Source organism: Microtus pennsylvanicus, chromosome 20, assembly GCF_037038515.1.
Source record: "Microtus pennsylvanicus isolate mMicPen1 chromosome 20, mMicPen1.hap1, whole genome shotgun sequence".
Classification (NCBI taxonomy): domain Eukaryota; kingdom Metazoa; phylum Chordata; class Mammalia; order Rodentia; family Cricetidae; genus Microtus; species Microtus pennsylvanicus.
This window is the reverse complement of record NC_134598.1, coordinates 36779556-36794775: the sequence shown is the minus strand read 5'-3', so window position 1 is coordinate 36794775 and position 15220 is coordinate 36779556. Positions and strand designations below refer to the sequence as shown.

General features: G+C 47.5%; 1 protein-coding gene and 1 long non-coding RNA gene across 6 annotated transcripts in view; one reads left to right on the top strand and one right to left on the bottom strand.

Annotated features, from left to right (window-relative positions):
• Appl2 (adaptor protein, phosphotyrosine interacting with PH domain and leucine zipper 2) overlaps positions 1-12986 on the top strand; it is a 45455-nt gene extending 32469 nt beyond the window's left edge. Inside the window, exons 10-22 of one of the 5 annotated variants that reach the window (XM_075954143.1) lie at positions 981-1139; positions 2261-2449; positions 3521-3563; positions 3642-3698; positions 3779-3867; positions 6446-6604; positions 6767-6819; positions 8040-8214; positions 10037-10073; positions 10241-10381; positions 11159-11206; positions 11989-12091; positions 12203-12986. In XM_075954143.1, the coding sequence (XP_075810258.1) occupies positions 981-1139; positions 2261-2449; positions 3521-3563; positions 3642-3698; positions 3779-3867; positions 6446-6604; positions 6767-6819; positions 8040-8214; positions 10037-10073; positions 10241-10381; positions 11159-11206; positions 11989-12091; positions 12203-12216 (1267 nt within the window). In that variant the 3' untranslated portion in view covers positions 12217-12986. Of the gene's footprint in view, positions 1-980; positions 1140-2260; positions 2450-3520; positions 3564-3641; positions 3731-3778; positions 3868-6445; positions 6605-6766; positions 6820-8039; positions 8215-10036; positions 10074-10240; positions 10382-11158; positions 11207-11988 lie in introns of all 5 variants that reach the window. The other 4 variants (XM_075954145.1, XM_075954142.1, XM_075954146.1 and 1 more) reach the window with 4 other exon arrangements.
• LOC142838614 (uncharacterized) lies at positions 12791-13696 on the bottom strand. Its single transcript, XR_012908601.1, has 2 exons — positions 13606-13696; positions 12791-12870 (listed from the first exon to the last, which is right to left on the bottom strand). It is a non-coding gene; the product is annotated as an uncharacterized LOC142838614 (long non-coding RNA).
• Between the last annotated feature and the right edge of the window lie 1524 nt (positions 13697-15220).

Here is a 15220-nt window from a genome sequence, read left to right as displayed (position 1 = left end):
TGAAAGGTGTACATCACTATTCCTGGCAGAGAGCTGATTTTTTTCTTAGCACTTGAATTTCACGCCAGTGAGCAAATACCACCACTGTTCTTCGGGCATGGGGACCTGTGCTGTTGCATTTTATGCAGGTGCAGCCCACCCACATGAAGCCCTTGGGCAGCATCTGGTGCTGACACTAAATCTCTGCATTCCTATAAGGGACATTCTCCTAGATGAGCTGAGAGCTGGGTGGAACAGCCAGGCTGAGAGAAGATAGATCCTGGGCACGGAGCGTAAGAATCTAGTCAGCGTGACTTTGCTGCACGAGTCTGCCCAGCTCCTCCTGCCCACCCTGGTTCTGTCTCTTATGACCTTTTGTGAAGTGGGGCTCCTTGTTTCTAGTTTGCATTCTCGGCTGTGGGGGACCGTCTGGGAATTTCTGTCCTAGACTTTATAACCTACACCTGCCCTCAGTAGGCGAGAGTCTGGTGAGGCCAAAAGAGTAGCTCCTGTTCGGAGCAAAAGTTCCAAGTTTTCTACATGTCAGCATGCAGCGTGTGAAGCCAGGGCTATCACACCAGAGCCTAGTCACCGGCCCCTTTCTCTGTGAGCAGTTCTTGCCCAGTGGATGATGGTCTCAGGACAGTCCTTGGCTTGTTGTACTTTGACTCTCATAGCCTTCTCAGATCCTGAGCTAGGCAGTGGTGTTGCGCTCCTTCCCTTAGGGGTGATAGGCTGCCTGTGTGTAGACCCTGAGGGTGGGTTCCCAGAGCAGCTCCTAGGTCTGAGTGTGACCCCTGAACCAGTGTTCTAGAGTGGCAGGCTTGTGTCACTCCGGTAATGCAGCTCTCTGGACCCAAGTAGAGGGTGGATAGCTGTGCCCCATGGAAAGCTGGCGCTCCATCTGTAATGTGGGAAGTCTCAGTGGGTAAAGCAGGCCCTGCCCCCTTGTGGTGAGTTGGCCTGTGGAGAGTGACTGACCTGGACCCTTCTGTCTGAAGCATTCAGGTGGAACTGGAAGCTGAGGCAGACAAGATGCGCGTGTCCCAGCAGGAGCTGCTTTCGGTCGATGAATCTGTTTACACTCCGGACAGTGATGTGGCCACACCACAGATCAACAGGAACCTCATCCAGAAGGCTGGCTACCTCAATCTCAGAAAGTGAGAACACCATGCAGCCTTTGGCTGAGCTCACCCTTCCCTGGAAGTGGCCCCGGGGTCAGTTTCTCATGTCACCAGTGAGGCCTGACACTGAGACAAAGCTGCCAACAGTGTCCTGGACTCCAGGGGCTACAGGCCACCTGGTTTAGACTTCATGCTCATTGTTGTCGCTACAGGCATTGAGTCATAGTCCTGGGCCCCCGCTGGCCGAAGGGTAAGAGCAATGCCACAGAGCCTGTGCTGAGGCAAGATCAGGTAGATTTCTCCAGGTTGGATTGTACCTGTCACGATCATGTCTTTAAATGTCCGCCTGCTTCTAAGATCCCAAGAGGCTGCGGCCGTCAGGTGTGGAGCAAACTGGTGTTTGTGGTGGGTTCCTGTCTAGGATGCATGAGTCCTGCTTCACTGCTGTTGACTGAGCTCTCATTTGTGGGGGCCCTCCAGGGTTAGCAGTCGCTGTGTAAATAATAATTTTGGAGCAAGACCCACAGTGCCTTGCACATAGTTGCTATTTAGTTAATAGTAAACTAAGTCTCTCTACCATTAGGCTTATCTGAGAAATTGCCAGCTCTTTTCTGCAGGTGAAGCCTCTCCCAGGCCTATCAGTGTGAGACTATCAATGTTCCCATTAGTTCTGTGGCAGGGAGGAGCCACTCCACAAAGTTATGACACTTTCGCCAAGAAGCTGCATTTTCCTCATGTATGCAGCCCACCAAACGGGAATGTCCCCCAGGTAGAGCCCCAGGATTGGGGGAGAGGCGCTGTGACCCCAGGACTGGTAGAATCAGAACAGTTTATTCTACACCCTGGGGAAAGGATGCAGGCTTTGGTTCCTCATTGTGATGAATGGGTCCTAGTTAGGCTGCTGGGTTTGGAGGCCGACGGTAGGCATATGTGCCTGCAGTGCTGGCTTTGGCGCGGTCACTCCTCACGGGAACAGAGCCGTCTTCCTAGTGACTTAGACTAACTGTGTTTCTGCCACTGTTCATGGCATGAGTTTCAGAGTTTTCGTTTAATGCAAAGACATTTCTAAAACACGCCAGTTTCTAGTAATGGGCAGCATGGTATGGAGGGTATCCCGTGCTCTAGTGCTAATGGACCTCCACATGCAATCCCCACAGCAAGACAGGACTGGTCACCACCACCTGGGAGAGGCTGTACTTCTTCACGCAAGGCGGGAACCTCATGTGCCAGCCCAGGGGAGCCGTGGCCGGAGGCCTGATTCAGGACCTGGACAACTGTTCTGTGATGGCCGTGGACTGCGAGGACCGGCGATACTGCTTCCAGATCTCCACGCCCAGCGGCAAACCGTACGCTCTGTGTCTCACTTGGGTGAACAGTGTCGGAACTGCCCTGACAGAAAGAAGGCTCCTAGCCCAGGTTGCCATGCGCCAGTCCTCCACGGGAGAGGCCACGCTGCAGGGCCTCCCAAGGATGGTTTCTGTAAATAGAGACAGTGACCACTTGGGCTCAGCTCACCTTGTTCAGGACCCCGTGAGGATCCAGCTGTGTCTTGGGAGGGGAGGGGACGTGGATAGGACAGATGTAGCAGGTGGTGCTTGTCAGATAGATCTGAGAAAGCTGGGACTCCCTGTTTCAGAGCAACGCTCAGGAAACTGTCCAAGAAGTCCATTTTACATCTGGAACATTCTCTACAGAAGTGTCATTTAACCATAGTCCCCACACCTTGAGAACTTGCGGGCCCAAAGGCGATACCTGAAAATGTGGTAGCCTGTAGCTGTAACAGTGGGTCTCACCCCAGTGGGTCCCCTCGTATAGGGCACTGTTTCAGTTTGTATTTAGGGTTCTAAATCCTAGGAAATACCTCAGGCTTTGCCTGCCTAGAGGGTAGTGGTGGGAATGGTGGGAGCCTGTGGGCCACCCCTTCCCCAAGTTAGAGCAGTTAGACACTGTTCTTCCTGACAATGGCCAGTGGCTCAGGACTAAGATGCCGAGATTCTAGTGGTCCCATGTCTTCCCAGGTACACAGATGGCATCAGTGTTCCTCTACCACAGAGCCCCTGAGAGCTGAGGCCACCATAAAGGTGGAACATCCTTGGTGTGTATGGACTTTCAATGCTTGAATATACGCTAGGTCCTTCCTCAAAGAAGGACGGGGGCAGGTAATGGCCTATCTTGGATCACCTAGGAAGAGCATAAAGACAATTCTCATTTGTAGTCAGAGGCTAGATGATCCAGGTCCAGCCTTCTCACGTACAGAAGAGAATGCGGTCTGGAGATAATGTGTCCCACTGAAGGGCCAGGCCAACAGCCACACTTCCCTTCCATCCCGACATGCTGCTTTCCTGAGGCCAAGTTGTTAGCGAACATCTCCTTAGTCCCGAGACCTGGGAAGCACTGATGCATCTTGTTTGTTTCAGGGGGATAATTCTCCAAGCAGAGAGCAGAAAGGAATACGAAGAGGTAAGGCTCTGTCTGTCTCACCCCTGTCCTCCTGGGATGAGCAGCTGGGTTCAGTGTTCTTCCTAATGTCCTCCACAGTGGATATGTGCCGTCAACAACATCTCCAGGCAGATCTACCTGACGGACAACCCAGAGGTAATTGGCACCTGCCTGCACTCCACTGCAAGGTAGGTGTCCCTTCCCCGACTGAGCATGTGTTTTGTGGCTTACACTAGGCTGTAGCCATCAAGCTGAACCAGACGGCTCTTCAGGCGGTGACTCCAATTACAAGCTTTGGGAAAAAACAAGAAAGTTCTTGCTCCAGGTAACTAAAGGACAGGGAAAAATGACCCTCTGTGGAGCCGAATTGCTAGGAATCTGAAATGAGCTGTCCCAGCCCTCACAACCCCAGATTCCACTGCACCCTGTGCCACAGCAGTCGTTGTGGAAATGCGCCCACATCCACAGCACAGGCGATGGGCGGAGCCAGTACTCAACCTGATTTCAGGATGCCTGTCCAGTCCACTGGGCCAGACCTCAGTACGAGACAGACGTGCATCCTGGCCAGTGGCTCTACAAGGGCAGGGTAGCCCTCATCCCCTTGCGTGTGTCCATGTTCCTGCTTGAGCCTTTTCTGCATAGATGGGCATTTTCATAATTCTTTCAATAAGTCTATCACTTGTTTATTAGCATTGAATATTTTGCTATTCTGTTGGGGTGTGGTAACCTGGGCTGCCTCAGCCACTGAAGTGCTGGAGTTACAGGCATCCCGTTACATCTGGTTTTGCTGTTCTCATTAACTGAGCGTGCACACAGCTTCCTTTGAATACGGCTTAAAGATGTATTCTAGGACTCCTGTTTATTCCCGGCTGCGCAGACCACGAAATAACCACACAGAAACTATAGTATTTGCAATACTTTTTGACCAATAGCTTAAGCGTATTTCTGGCTTATTATATCTCAAATTAACCCATTTCTATTAATCTGTGTATTGCTACGTGGCTGTGGCTTACTGGCAAGGTTCTGGTGGGCTCCAGAGGTGTCTTTCCCTGGTGGTGGCTATGTGGCATCTCTCTGTTGAAACAAAAGAACCCCTTTTCCAAAGCAACAAATCCTTAGACCCAAAGTCTGAAGTCATAATACCTTTAAAATACATATGTATGCTGGTTTAGCTTAGCAGCCCACACAATGAAATGTCTCTCTGTACTTAGCTCATTCACAGTCCAAAAATTCAAAGAAAACACAATACACATAATTCAGATTCTGTATTTTCCATCTTTTCATGGCTTATTTTTCTTTACTCCTTTTAATCTATGGCTGTTGTCTGTACTCTCTTTTTAGACTTATTTTTTTAAACGTCTTCTTATAACTCTGTGCTTTTTCTTCTCTCTCCCAAGCCTACATATATTTACCCAACACTGTTGTGACCCATTTAGAGGTTGTTTTTTTATTGTGTATCTGCAGTTATTTTCTGACCAGTGACTCCTGTGTTTGTCTCTGGGAGTTATCACGCAGTTAGGTAGTAGGGGTGGTCTTACCTGTTGTGTTTTGTCTCTGGGAGTTATCACGTAGTTAGGTAGTAGGGGTGGTCTTACCTGTTGTGTTTTGTCTCTGGGAGTTATCACGTAGTTAGGTGGTAGGGGTGGTCTTACCTGTTGTGTTTTGTCTCTGGGAGTTATCACGTAGTTAGGTGGTAGGGGTGGTCTTACCTGTTGTGTTTTGTCTCTGGGAGTTATCACGTAGTTAGGTGGTAGGGGTGGTCTTATCTGTTGTCAGTGGCATCAAGCAGCCAGAATCAAGACTGTCTTTACTGGCATGGTAGAACTCCACCAGATGTTCGACATAGTTTTCTAAGCACTTCCTTTTAGGCCATTAATTAACCCCGGGGTTCGTGCACTTGGCATTGGGTATGTGAGAAAGAATGATAGTTAGGCCAGCAGATAGTTTTGAGTCATTGTAAAAGCCTTGGTGACCCCTGCCCAGGAATGACAGGCCATGGGGACAAGGCTGAGGGGTTAAGGGGCAACAGACAGAACCAGGTTTACAAAAATGACTGTGCATCACCCATAGGATGAACTGGATATGGTGGCTGGGGGTGGAGGGAGGAAGAGACAGGACTGTCTTCAGGCTGGCGTCTTTGGTTTCTAGCCACATTTCACTGGGTAGACGTCTGTCAGATCGCCGCTGCAGTTTCCATCAGCACTCAGGTACTGGCACATGTGAGAAGTCATTAAGGGCTTACGGTCCAGACCGTGGAAGACTAGAAGTGCTGTGACATTCTGTGCCTTTCTGAGGCACCTGCACTGCACCTTCAGAAGGATTTCTAACCTTGAGGAGAAAAGGCACAGTGCAGGACAGGCTACCCACCATGCGAGGAGTGCGCTGCTTCTCCTGGCTGCCTCTGTGGATGCATGTGAGCCACAGTGCAGTGTTAAGGAGGCACACAGGGTACCAGATGCTATGATGACTTACTGAGAAGGCTTAGTGGTGTAATCTGAGCTGGTCACAGGAAGACTTAGAATTGCGCTATACAGAAGCAAGGAATACGTGGTATGTCTCTGTCTCTCAGGTGGAGGGTGTGTTAGGTGAGCGGAAGGGGGGTTTCAGGAAAGAACAGCCAGGTTGCAATGTTGGATTCAGACATCTTGTTCTTTCAGCTCATGTTTTCAGAGCCTGTGGTATGTCAGTGTGTAAATGTGAACAGCCTGTAGTCTCACTCCAAAAACCCAGTTTCTAAGTCCTAACACTGCCCAGAATGCTGAGCAGCGGAGGGCCTGGAGGCAGTAAAGAGGTGAAGGGTCTTTGGCCAAAGACGGTAAGTTGATGACTGTAGAAAGGACTGAGACTAGCTGAAGCTTTTAAACAAGTGACTCAATTTCTTTTTTTTTTAATATATATTTTAGTCAAAACATGAAAAATCCAGACACAGAAAATGACAAGACTGTTCCCCAAGCAGCAGGCAGCACTCCTGACACAGAGGAACTGATTGCACCAGGGACACCCATTCAGTTTGATATTGTACTTCCTGCATCAGAATTCCTCGACCAGAACAGGGGCAGCAGGTATGGCCTCAGGCCTTGGAAAGTGAAAGCCGGGTTGTGTCTTTACTCACCACCAAGGACTCTACTACTGTGCCAGCCTCAGCCCAACGGCTCAGGTGCTGAGCTCTTGTTAGCTGCTGCTTGCTGTCAGGACTGCTGACCTCTGGCTGTTCCTTCCCCTAGGCGCACCAACCCTTTCGGTGAGATGGAGGATGCGTCCTTCCCTGAAGCAGAAGGTAGGTGCCAAGAGGTGCTCCTGCTCATTGGTCCTGAAGGTGGGAAGTCATGTGCTAGAACTAAGGTGCAGCATAGGAACTCAGACCTGACCTTCCAGTTTGTTCTGAGAAAACCTGGACTAAGGGAAAGGCATTATGGCTGTCTACACTTTGGCCATAACATCACCTTTTTGAAGTACCTGCCTAGAAAACTATCACATCTAAATATAAAGCAGATTTTCAAAGAGGGAAAACCGGTCATAATTAAAATAGAATCTTAGTAGCTGAGGTGGTAGCAGACATCTGTAGTTCCATCAGTAGGGAGGCTGAGACAGGAGGATTACTGAGTGCAAGGACTAATTAATTCAGATTCTGAAGTCTCAGACTGTTCCAATTATTCCCCTCACGTGTAATACCTAAGAATTTGCAGGAGAGGAGATGGCTCAGGGAGCACTTGCTGCTCTGGCATTCAGTTCCTGTAACCCCAGCTCCAGAGGACCCAGCGCCCTCTTCTGCACTCTACACACACCAGGCATGCACAGTGCACAGTGTACACACAAACATGGTTGGAGAGAGGACTCAGCAGTTAGGAGCATTAGTGTTCTTACAGAGGACCCCAAGATGGGTTTGGTTCCCAACACCTGTATAGCCTGCTTTGACTTCCTGTAACTCCAGTTAAGGGATCTGATACCATCTCTGGCTTACATAGGCATACACACGTTATACATACATGCAAGCAAAACCTTATACACGTAAAGATAAACCTTAAAGTTTGGGTAAACATTGCCTTTGTTGTTATATTAACAACCTGTGCTGAAAAGTGGGCTTAGACAGCTCCATGCACCTGGCTGACTGCCCAGTCCAAGTAGTACCTCGGACTCAGGTGGATGAGATGGAGCATGCCCAGTAATCCCAGAGCTGGAATCAGTGAGCTAAAGGCCAACCTAGTCTACACAGCATGACCCTGCCTCAAATGCATCAAACTGTATATATAAAACTAACTCCAGACCTGTGCATGGTGGCCCACACCTTTAATTCTAGCACTATGGAAGCAGAGGCAGGTGGATCTCTCTGAGTTTGAGGCCAGCCTGGTTTACAGAGTGAATTCCAGGACAGCCAGCGCTACAGAGAACTGTCTCGAACAAACAAAGAGAGTAAGACCCGGGCCTCACCTGTTCTCAGGTCCTGATGTTAGTCCTCAGTCACACGTTATGTGATCCTGAGTGAGTGTGTTCTTGCAGATTCTCTGCTGCAGCAGATGTTCATCGTTCGGTTTTTGGGGTCAATGGCAGTTAAGACAGATCACACTACCGAAGTGATTTATGAAGCAATGAGACAAGTCCTGGCTGCTCGGGCTATCCACAACATCTTCCGCATGACAGAGTCCCATCTGATGGTTACCAGTCAAACTCTGAGGTACGTTCTGTATACTTCATACCTGATTTCCTGTGTAAGGAATATTTACCTGTCTGGAATGGTAATGTTTGATACTCAGAATAAAAGAAGCATACTTAGCAAGAACTGGCAGGGTGTAGTAACGCACAAGTGTGATCCCAGCGTGTGGGAGACAGGAGCAGGACTGATGCCAGCACAGGCCCTGTCTGCAGAGTCCTGTTACAGCCAGGATGTTACACAGAGAAATCCTGTCTCTGTTCTTGGTGACTGTCAACTGAGTATTCCTTACTGAAATGCTGTGACAGAAGGGTTTCTGACTTTGGTTTTTTTCAAATTTGTACATCCATATGAGATACCTTGCAGATGGGGCCCAAATTTACACAAAATTTGTACATTGTACACATAGCCTACAGGAACTGTTACTATACACAGTATTAATAATTTAGCACAGGCAACAAGGTTTCACAGTGTGGAGTTTTTGCTGTGGTATCATGCCTGCACATTCCCAGTTACAGAGTTTTCACGTTGGGGTGTCCAGCCTGGACTATCCCCAATGCCGCCATTGCCGTGCAGTCACCTCAGACATTAACAACAGAGACTGTGTAAAATAAAAATAACCCAACTGCCAGAAGAAACTCTGGAGGCCAGAGAAGGATGGCAGCATCTGCTCCTATTGCCCTCCACTGTAGTCCTTAAGTCTCAATGAGCTGGCAGCAGGCTCCCAGGACCGACATGTGTTCAGCCTCACTAGAAGCTGGAGTTAAAGGTTCATGCAGCCACACCCAGCTTTTAACACTGGTGCTGGAGTTCCCACAGAGCAAGTGCTCTTTACCCACTGCATCATCCTCAGAGAAGCTCAGCTGCACACAGCTCACTCAGAACCCTTACTGGCCTCTCACCATTCTCCTTTTTCTGAGTGGAATGGAGGACGTGTTTCCGTACTTCAGGGCATTAGAGTTGCTAGTGTCTATATGGAAGAAAACCAGAACACGGTCCACCCATTTTACACATCACAGGCCATGATTCACTCATGTTATACATCACAAGTACAGAAACCACAATGTTGAATCTCAGGCCTCGACTGTTCTATCTGCTGTGGTGTAGGGGAATGTGGTACAGTAGTGGTGTTGGGATATCCTGACTTACTGGGAAGCCAGGATATACTTAGAGCCGCAAAAGGACAGCTCGGCCCTGGAGGAAAGATGTCCTGACTATCTGGAAGCCAGGCTACCTGAAGCTGAGGTGCGGTTGATGATGGTCTCCCCGCAGGATACAGGGATCCTGCTCCTCTCCTGGAGAGCCACTACAGCTGGGCTCTGCTCTGTTTCCTTAAGGGAGTGCCTAGCAGCTGTCTCCTCCTCCAGCCCAAGATGTTTCTTATGCTCTCTGCTAAGGGAAGCCCCCTGCAGAAATGTAGCAATTTTTTTTTTTAAACTCTAATCTTAGGACCAGGGCATATTTCTTTCACTGGCTCTGATTCTAGAGACAAACCATGTTTCTTTGACACTAGTTTCAGAGCCAGGGCACATGTCTTTAGTCCCAGGTTCAGGGGTAAAGATGTTTCTCTCCCTGGCCCAGGTCTCAAATTCAGGATGTGTTTCTTTCTCTGACTCTGGGTTTAGAGTCAGGGTGCTCAGAGATTGGTCTGTTTCCTGCTCCAGGTGTCCCTTTTACCCCACACCAGGTACCTTGGCTTTAACATACTTGTTCAGCAAAGGCAGAAACTGCAGCACAGGTTCACGTAGGACTGTGTCATCTTTCCCTGTACCAGGCCTTGCCATTTCATGATGCCCTGTCACAGAGTGTGACACTGTGTGTAGTAACAAGTCTCTTATAATTTCAGGTTGATAGACCCTCAAACTCAAGTGTCAAGAGCCTGCGTAAGTACCTGCTCCATCTTCACATTGATGATTACACCTTAGTTCTCCTCTGTCCCCTGTAACACAGCCTCCTTCTTTAGCTGTTTCACAGAGAATAGTTGTACTGGTTTGTAAATTCCAGTTGTGTAATTATTCATTCTGTCCCGTCCTGTTCCCCTCCCCTCAAGTTTGAACTTACCAGTGTCACACAGTTTGCTGCTCATCAAGAAAACAAAAGACTGGTTGGCTTTGTCATCCGAGTGCCGGAGTCCACCGGAGAAGAGTCCCTGAGCACATACATTTTTGAAAGCAACTCAGAAGGCGAAAAGGTGTGTCTGTCTGTCCATCTCTGCCCTCCCACACCCATCTCAATAAGGCTATTTTTAATGGGTTTGGGTTTTGACTATCCATCTTAATATCTAATTGGCTAATTATCCATGCCTCCATCCAGATATTCAGACAGTAATACCTTCTAGGAAGGCCCCACCTAAAGACAACAACGCTAATAGCTGTATACAATCGCCTAGTGCCACGAAATGCTAAAAGGTACCTCCGTTCTTTTAAAGCAGTGGTTCTCAATCTTCCAAATGTTGTGACCCTGTTGTAATACAGTTCCTCATGGTGTGGTGACCCCCAACCATAAAATTATTTTTGTTGCTACTATGTGATTAGTTTTGCTACAGTTATGATTCATAACGTAAATATGTTTTTTAGTCGTCTTGTGGCCCTGTGAAAGGGCTGTTTGATACTCCAAGGGTGGCCCACATGTTGAGAACCACTATTTTTAAATAAATTAAAGCAAAAGTTACAATAGAAAATAGTCTTGGAGGAAACCAAGGAAAGAACATCAAAACTGTTGTCTTGTATGGAAAACCAGTGAACTCATCCGGTATATAGAATTTATCAAAACCAGACCGTTCACTGAGTACTTGGGTGTATAAAGATGCAGGGGGAAACACCCTGCTAAGAAGTGTGAACAGGGCAGTAACCTGTCTAACAGTGCCACTGAGCATGGCCCCCGCAGCCAGAGCAGCCAGCAGCCTCGCTGCTCTTCAGAACACACCTTTCCTACCTTTGCCCAACACCATTTCTCTTGTCTCTTACAGATATGTTATGCTATTAATTTGGGGAAAGAAATTATTGAGGTCCAAAAGGTAAGCTGCATTTTAGTACTGGTTAGTAACTCTGAAAAGACATTAGACATAGGACGGCCACTCTGTGCTAACGCTGGATTCCTCTGTCTGCTAACACATCCTCCCTGACTGACAGCACTGCTGCAGCTGCTGCATTAACTTCCTTGCTTGCACCCAGCCTGGCTAGAGCTCTTCTTTCAAGTTAAGATTCAGTACTCAGTTCCAACGTAAAGGTGCTCATCACCTGCCCAGCCGAGAACCTAGAGAAATGAACGGAGACCTCCGTGCCGTCCAGGAGCGAACAATCTCCCACTGATCAGAAAAGCTCCTGAAGTGATCTTTACACTTCAGTCTGCCTAAGAGGGCAGTTAGAGATGCAAACTAGCATGCAGTGCTGTAGGTCAGAAGTGTGCGCACTTGCCGTGAAGGACCTCTCCTGAGCCTTGCTGCAGTCTGATGACTCAGTTCCACTCGTACAAAAACCCCCAAGAGCAGTACGAGGACAGATGTGCACAGGAGTTTTGCCAACTCCTGGTACATAATTAAAGGACAGACACAATGGCTTGAAGATGTGCAAGAAAGCTTTCTGAAGGGCTGCCCTGTAGACTCTAGAGGAGGACAGCTATAGGTCGGGCACATCAGTCATGCTCCTATAACAGGAAAGCCAGCTTAGCATCTACAAGTCATCCCCATGAGTTCCTTCCGATGGGGTTGCAGCCCAGAACACTGAAGGTCAAGCCACAGGGGTCTAAGTGCATCTTAAGCTTTTCTTTTTCCCCCCTCTTAAACTCTCTTAACTTCAGGACCCAGAAGCACTGGCTCAACTAATGCTGTCTGTACCACTAACCAATGATGGAAAGTATGTACTGTTAAACGACCAACCCGATGGCACTGGCGGAAGCCCAGGTGACAGCAGAGGCGCAGAATCTGAAGCATAACTCCCTGGGGCATCTGGGGTCAGAGCACTTGGGAAGGAGAGCCACCTCCTTAAGGGTTTTCAACCTCTCTGACGTGCAGGCACACTGACCTGATTTCAGAATGCTGACAGTCACATGTGGAATGTAGCCTTGGATGCCCTGACACAGAAACTTGGGAGGGAAGCAGTAAGAAATGGGTGGCGTCGTGCTTACCCACCTACAAATGCTATTTTAGGTGCTCTGTGGTAAGTCTTCATTCCAGACTGTGCTGTTGGGTACCCAGCATGAGAACTATAAAAATGCAGTGTTCACTTTACATGGATGGGATCACTTCCGTTTCTACGATCCTTTTCTAAAAAAGACAAAGTCCTGGATCTACAACGTTAAATACTAGACAGTTCCTATTAATATGGTCTATTTTTGTATCTTACATAGTTGTAAGTGCCTGCCACTTTGAAGAAGCTGTATCCCCGGACCTCATGGCATTGCTCTGCACTTGGTCTCAAACATTAGCAGAGACGGCCAGTCTTCACAACAGGACTTTCTGAACCAGCTTTCATTTTCTTAAATGTGGCTACTTTTTGTGGCTACTCACTGTGAGCAAGGGACAGCCCCACTAGTTCCTCTTCTTCTGAGCCAGACCTTCCTCAAAGGGACCAATTAATTTTAGAACTCATTTGAAGCTCACCTGGCAGTGGGGCTCGGGGTGAAGTTCTGTTTCTACCCTGATAGTTCTGGTTCCTCGAGTTTCAGACCAAGTCCAACCTGCTAATTATGAAGTAGAGATAAAGATCTTGAAATCATGCAATATACTTAATTGTAACCAGCTTTATCAACCTATCTTTGTAATAAATTTAGCAATAAAAATGACTGTTTTATCTCTTTCTGTGCTTACTGTGGTTAGTTTCTAGGCCATCCCTAGAAGAAAACTAAAGTCTTGCTCTGTGGCCCAGGCTGGCCCTGCAGTCCTGCCTGCTTCTACGTTCTAGAATAGAGATGCTGTCATGTCTGGATGTCAGGGACAGCAGCACACCTAAATCTTCCACACTTGGGGCTGAAGGAGAATGAGTTCACTTCAAAGCAGCCCAAACTAAACAAAATACTGTCTGAAAAAAACACAGGGTTCACTCTGCGCATAAGTGCTTGCTGACCAAGCAAAGGACCTTAGTTGAGCTTGCTGGCCGTCTAGTCTAACATCACTTTACTCGAATAATTCGGAAGTTCCATTTTAGAGAGAGCCGAGCCTGTCTCAAAATTAAAAATAAAGTGGCGAACAACAGAGGAAGAACCAAATATCATCCCCTGGAATGCAGATGTGCGTACATACACATGAACACCTACACGTGCATAGACATCATACCCTGGAATGTAGATGCACACACACAAACATGCATAGACCACAAAGAGGAGTCAGAAGGACCCCACCTTTAGATATGTGCAGCAGGTTCAGCAAGCTGGCCTCAACTAACCTGAGTCTACAGCCTAAAATGAGCTCACGGGTACCTCACACGTTTCGGTAACCACCGCGCAGTCTGGGTTTCTGATGGGTCGCAAGACTGACACTCTTCTACACCTTCCTTGCTTACGACTTTCCAGAGGGGTAGGAGATGAAGCTCAGTGATCACTGAGTTGAAAACAAAAGCAACAGGGCTTCAGCTCAGAGGCACAGCACCTGCCCGTCATGGACGAACATGTCCTTGGGTTCAATGGCTAGTACTGTATACAGCAAACACCCACGAAAGCACTATCCTGACTGGTTAAAACAAGCCATGCAAACCCTGAGATAAAGAGACAAGATGGGCAGAATGGAAACATTAACCGAGGAGAGACAACCAAACAAGACCCAAGGACCTAAATACATAAAATATTTGTCAGGACAAAGAACTTCATAGGTTACAAGGGCTTGGAAACAAATATGCTTTCTCAAATAACCAGGAAGTGAAATCACATATGTTTAGTAGGTGGCAGAAGTAAAGCCATGAATCACATCCATGGAAAGCATGGGGTCAGTTCCATGTTCCACAGTGCAATCCAGAAATGCACCTGTCCTAGCACCTTTCAAGGGCATGTATGAGATGACGGCACCATCCCAGACACAGAAACCCAGTTCTCAACAGAACACTGGCATGCATGTAACCAGATATGACAGAAGGAAAACATCAGCAACAGCTGTGGATCAACATGAAAGGACTTCAGCATAGTGAACTAAAGGCACAAAATCACAAGATTCACGTCTATTAACTGACCTGCCATACTTGGCAAAACACAGGCTGTGAAAAGCAAGGGCAGATGACCACTAGATCCCACAGGAGGTGGGCAGCAATGGGGACTAGTGTTTCACATAGTCTCACATGCATTACATATCTTAACTTTCAAAAGCCAGAAGCGATTGGGTGACTTGGTCTTTTGTCTCAACTTACCAAAACTCACACTGATGCATTAAAAGCACAATAAAGATTACCATGTGCCCAACTGAGAGATGGGAAGAATCTTTTTAGAAGCTAGTTGGCTGCCAATTTCTACTCTCAAGAAAGGCAGGGTTTCTCTGTAGCTTTGGAGCCTGTCCTGGAACTAGGGAGGCAAAGGTAGGTAGATCATGGATGTTTTAATCCCCCCACATACGCCCCTTCATGATAGTGGGAGCAGCAGTACATTGTTTGCAACTAGCTGAGCCCCTTACCAGAGATTACTAACACGTACATCAGATGAGGAAACAGAGATAACAACCTAAATGTTACACTAGCTAATATTAACATCAACAGCACTTTATATTCAAGTGTTGTTTTCTTTCCTTTTTAGAGACACAGTCTCATCATCTAGCCCAAGCTGACCACAAACTCAAGATCCCCCCGGCTCTCTCCCAAATGCTCAAATATGGTAGATGCCACCATGTCTGGCTCTAAGGTACTGTTTCCTAATATATAAGTGCTTTATATTTAAAAAAAAAATTAACAGTCTTTAGACGCAATCTCCAAACGTCCTCAACGCATTAATTTTGAAGGTAATTCAGATACCAGAGATGAGTATTTTTCTAACATTTCATTGCTTTTGTAAACCCAAAGATTAAATACTTTAATTTAATACATTTTTTATATAGGCCATGCTTAGAGGTGTTTTA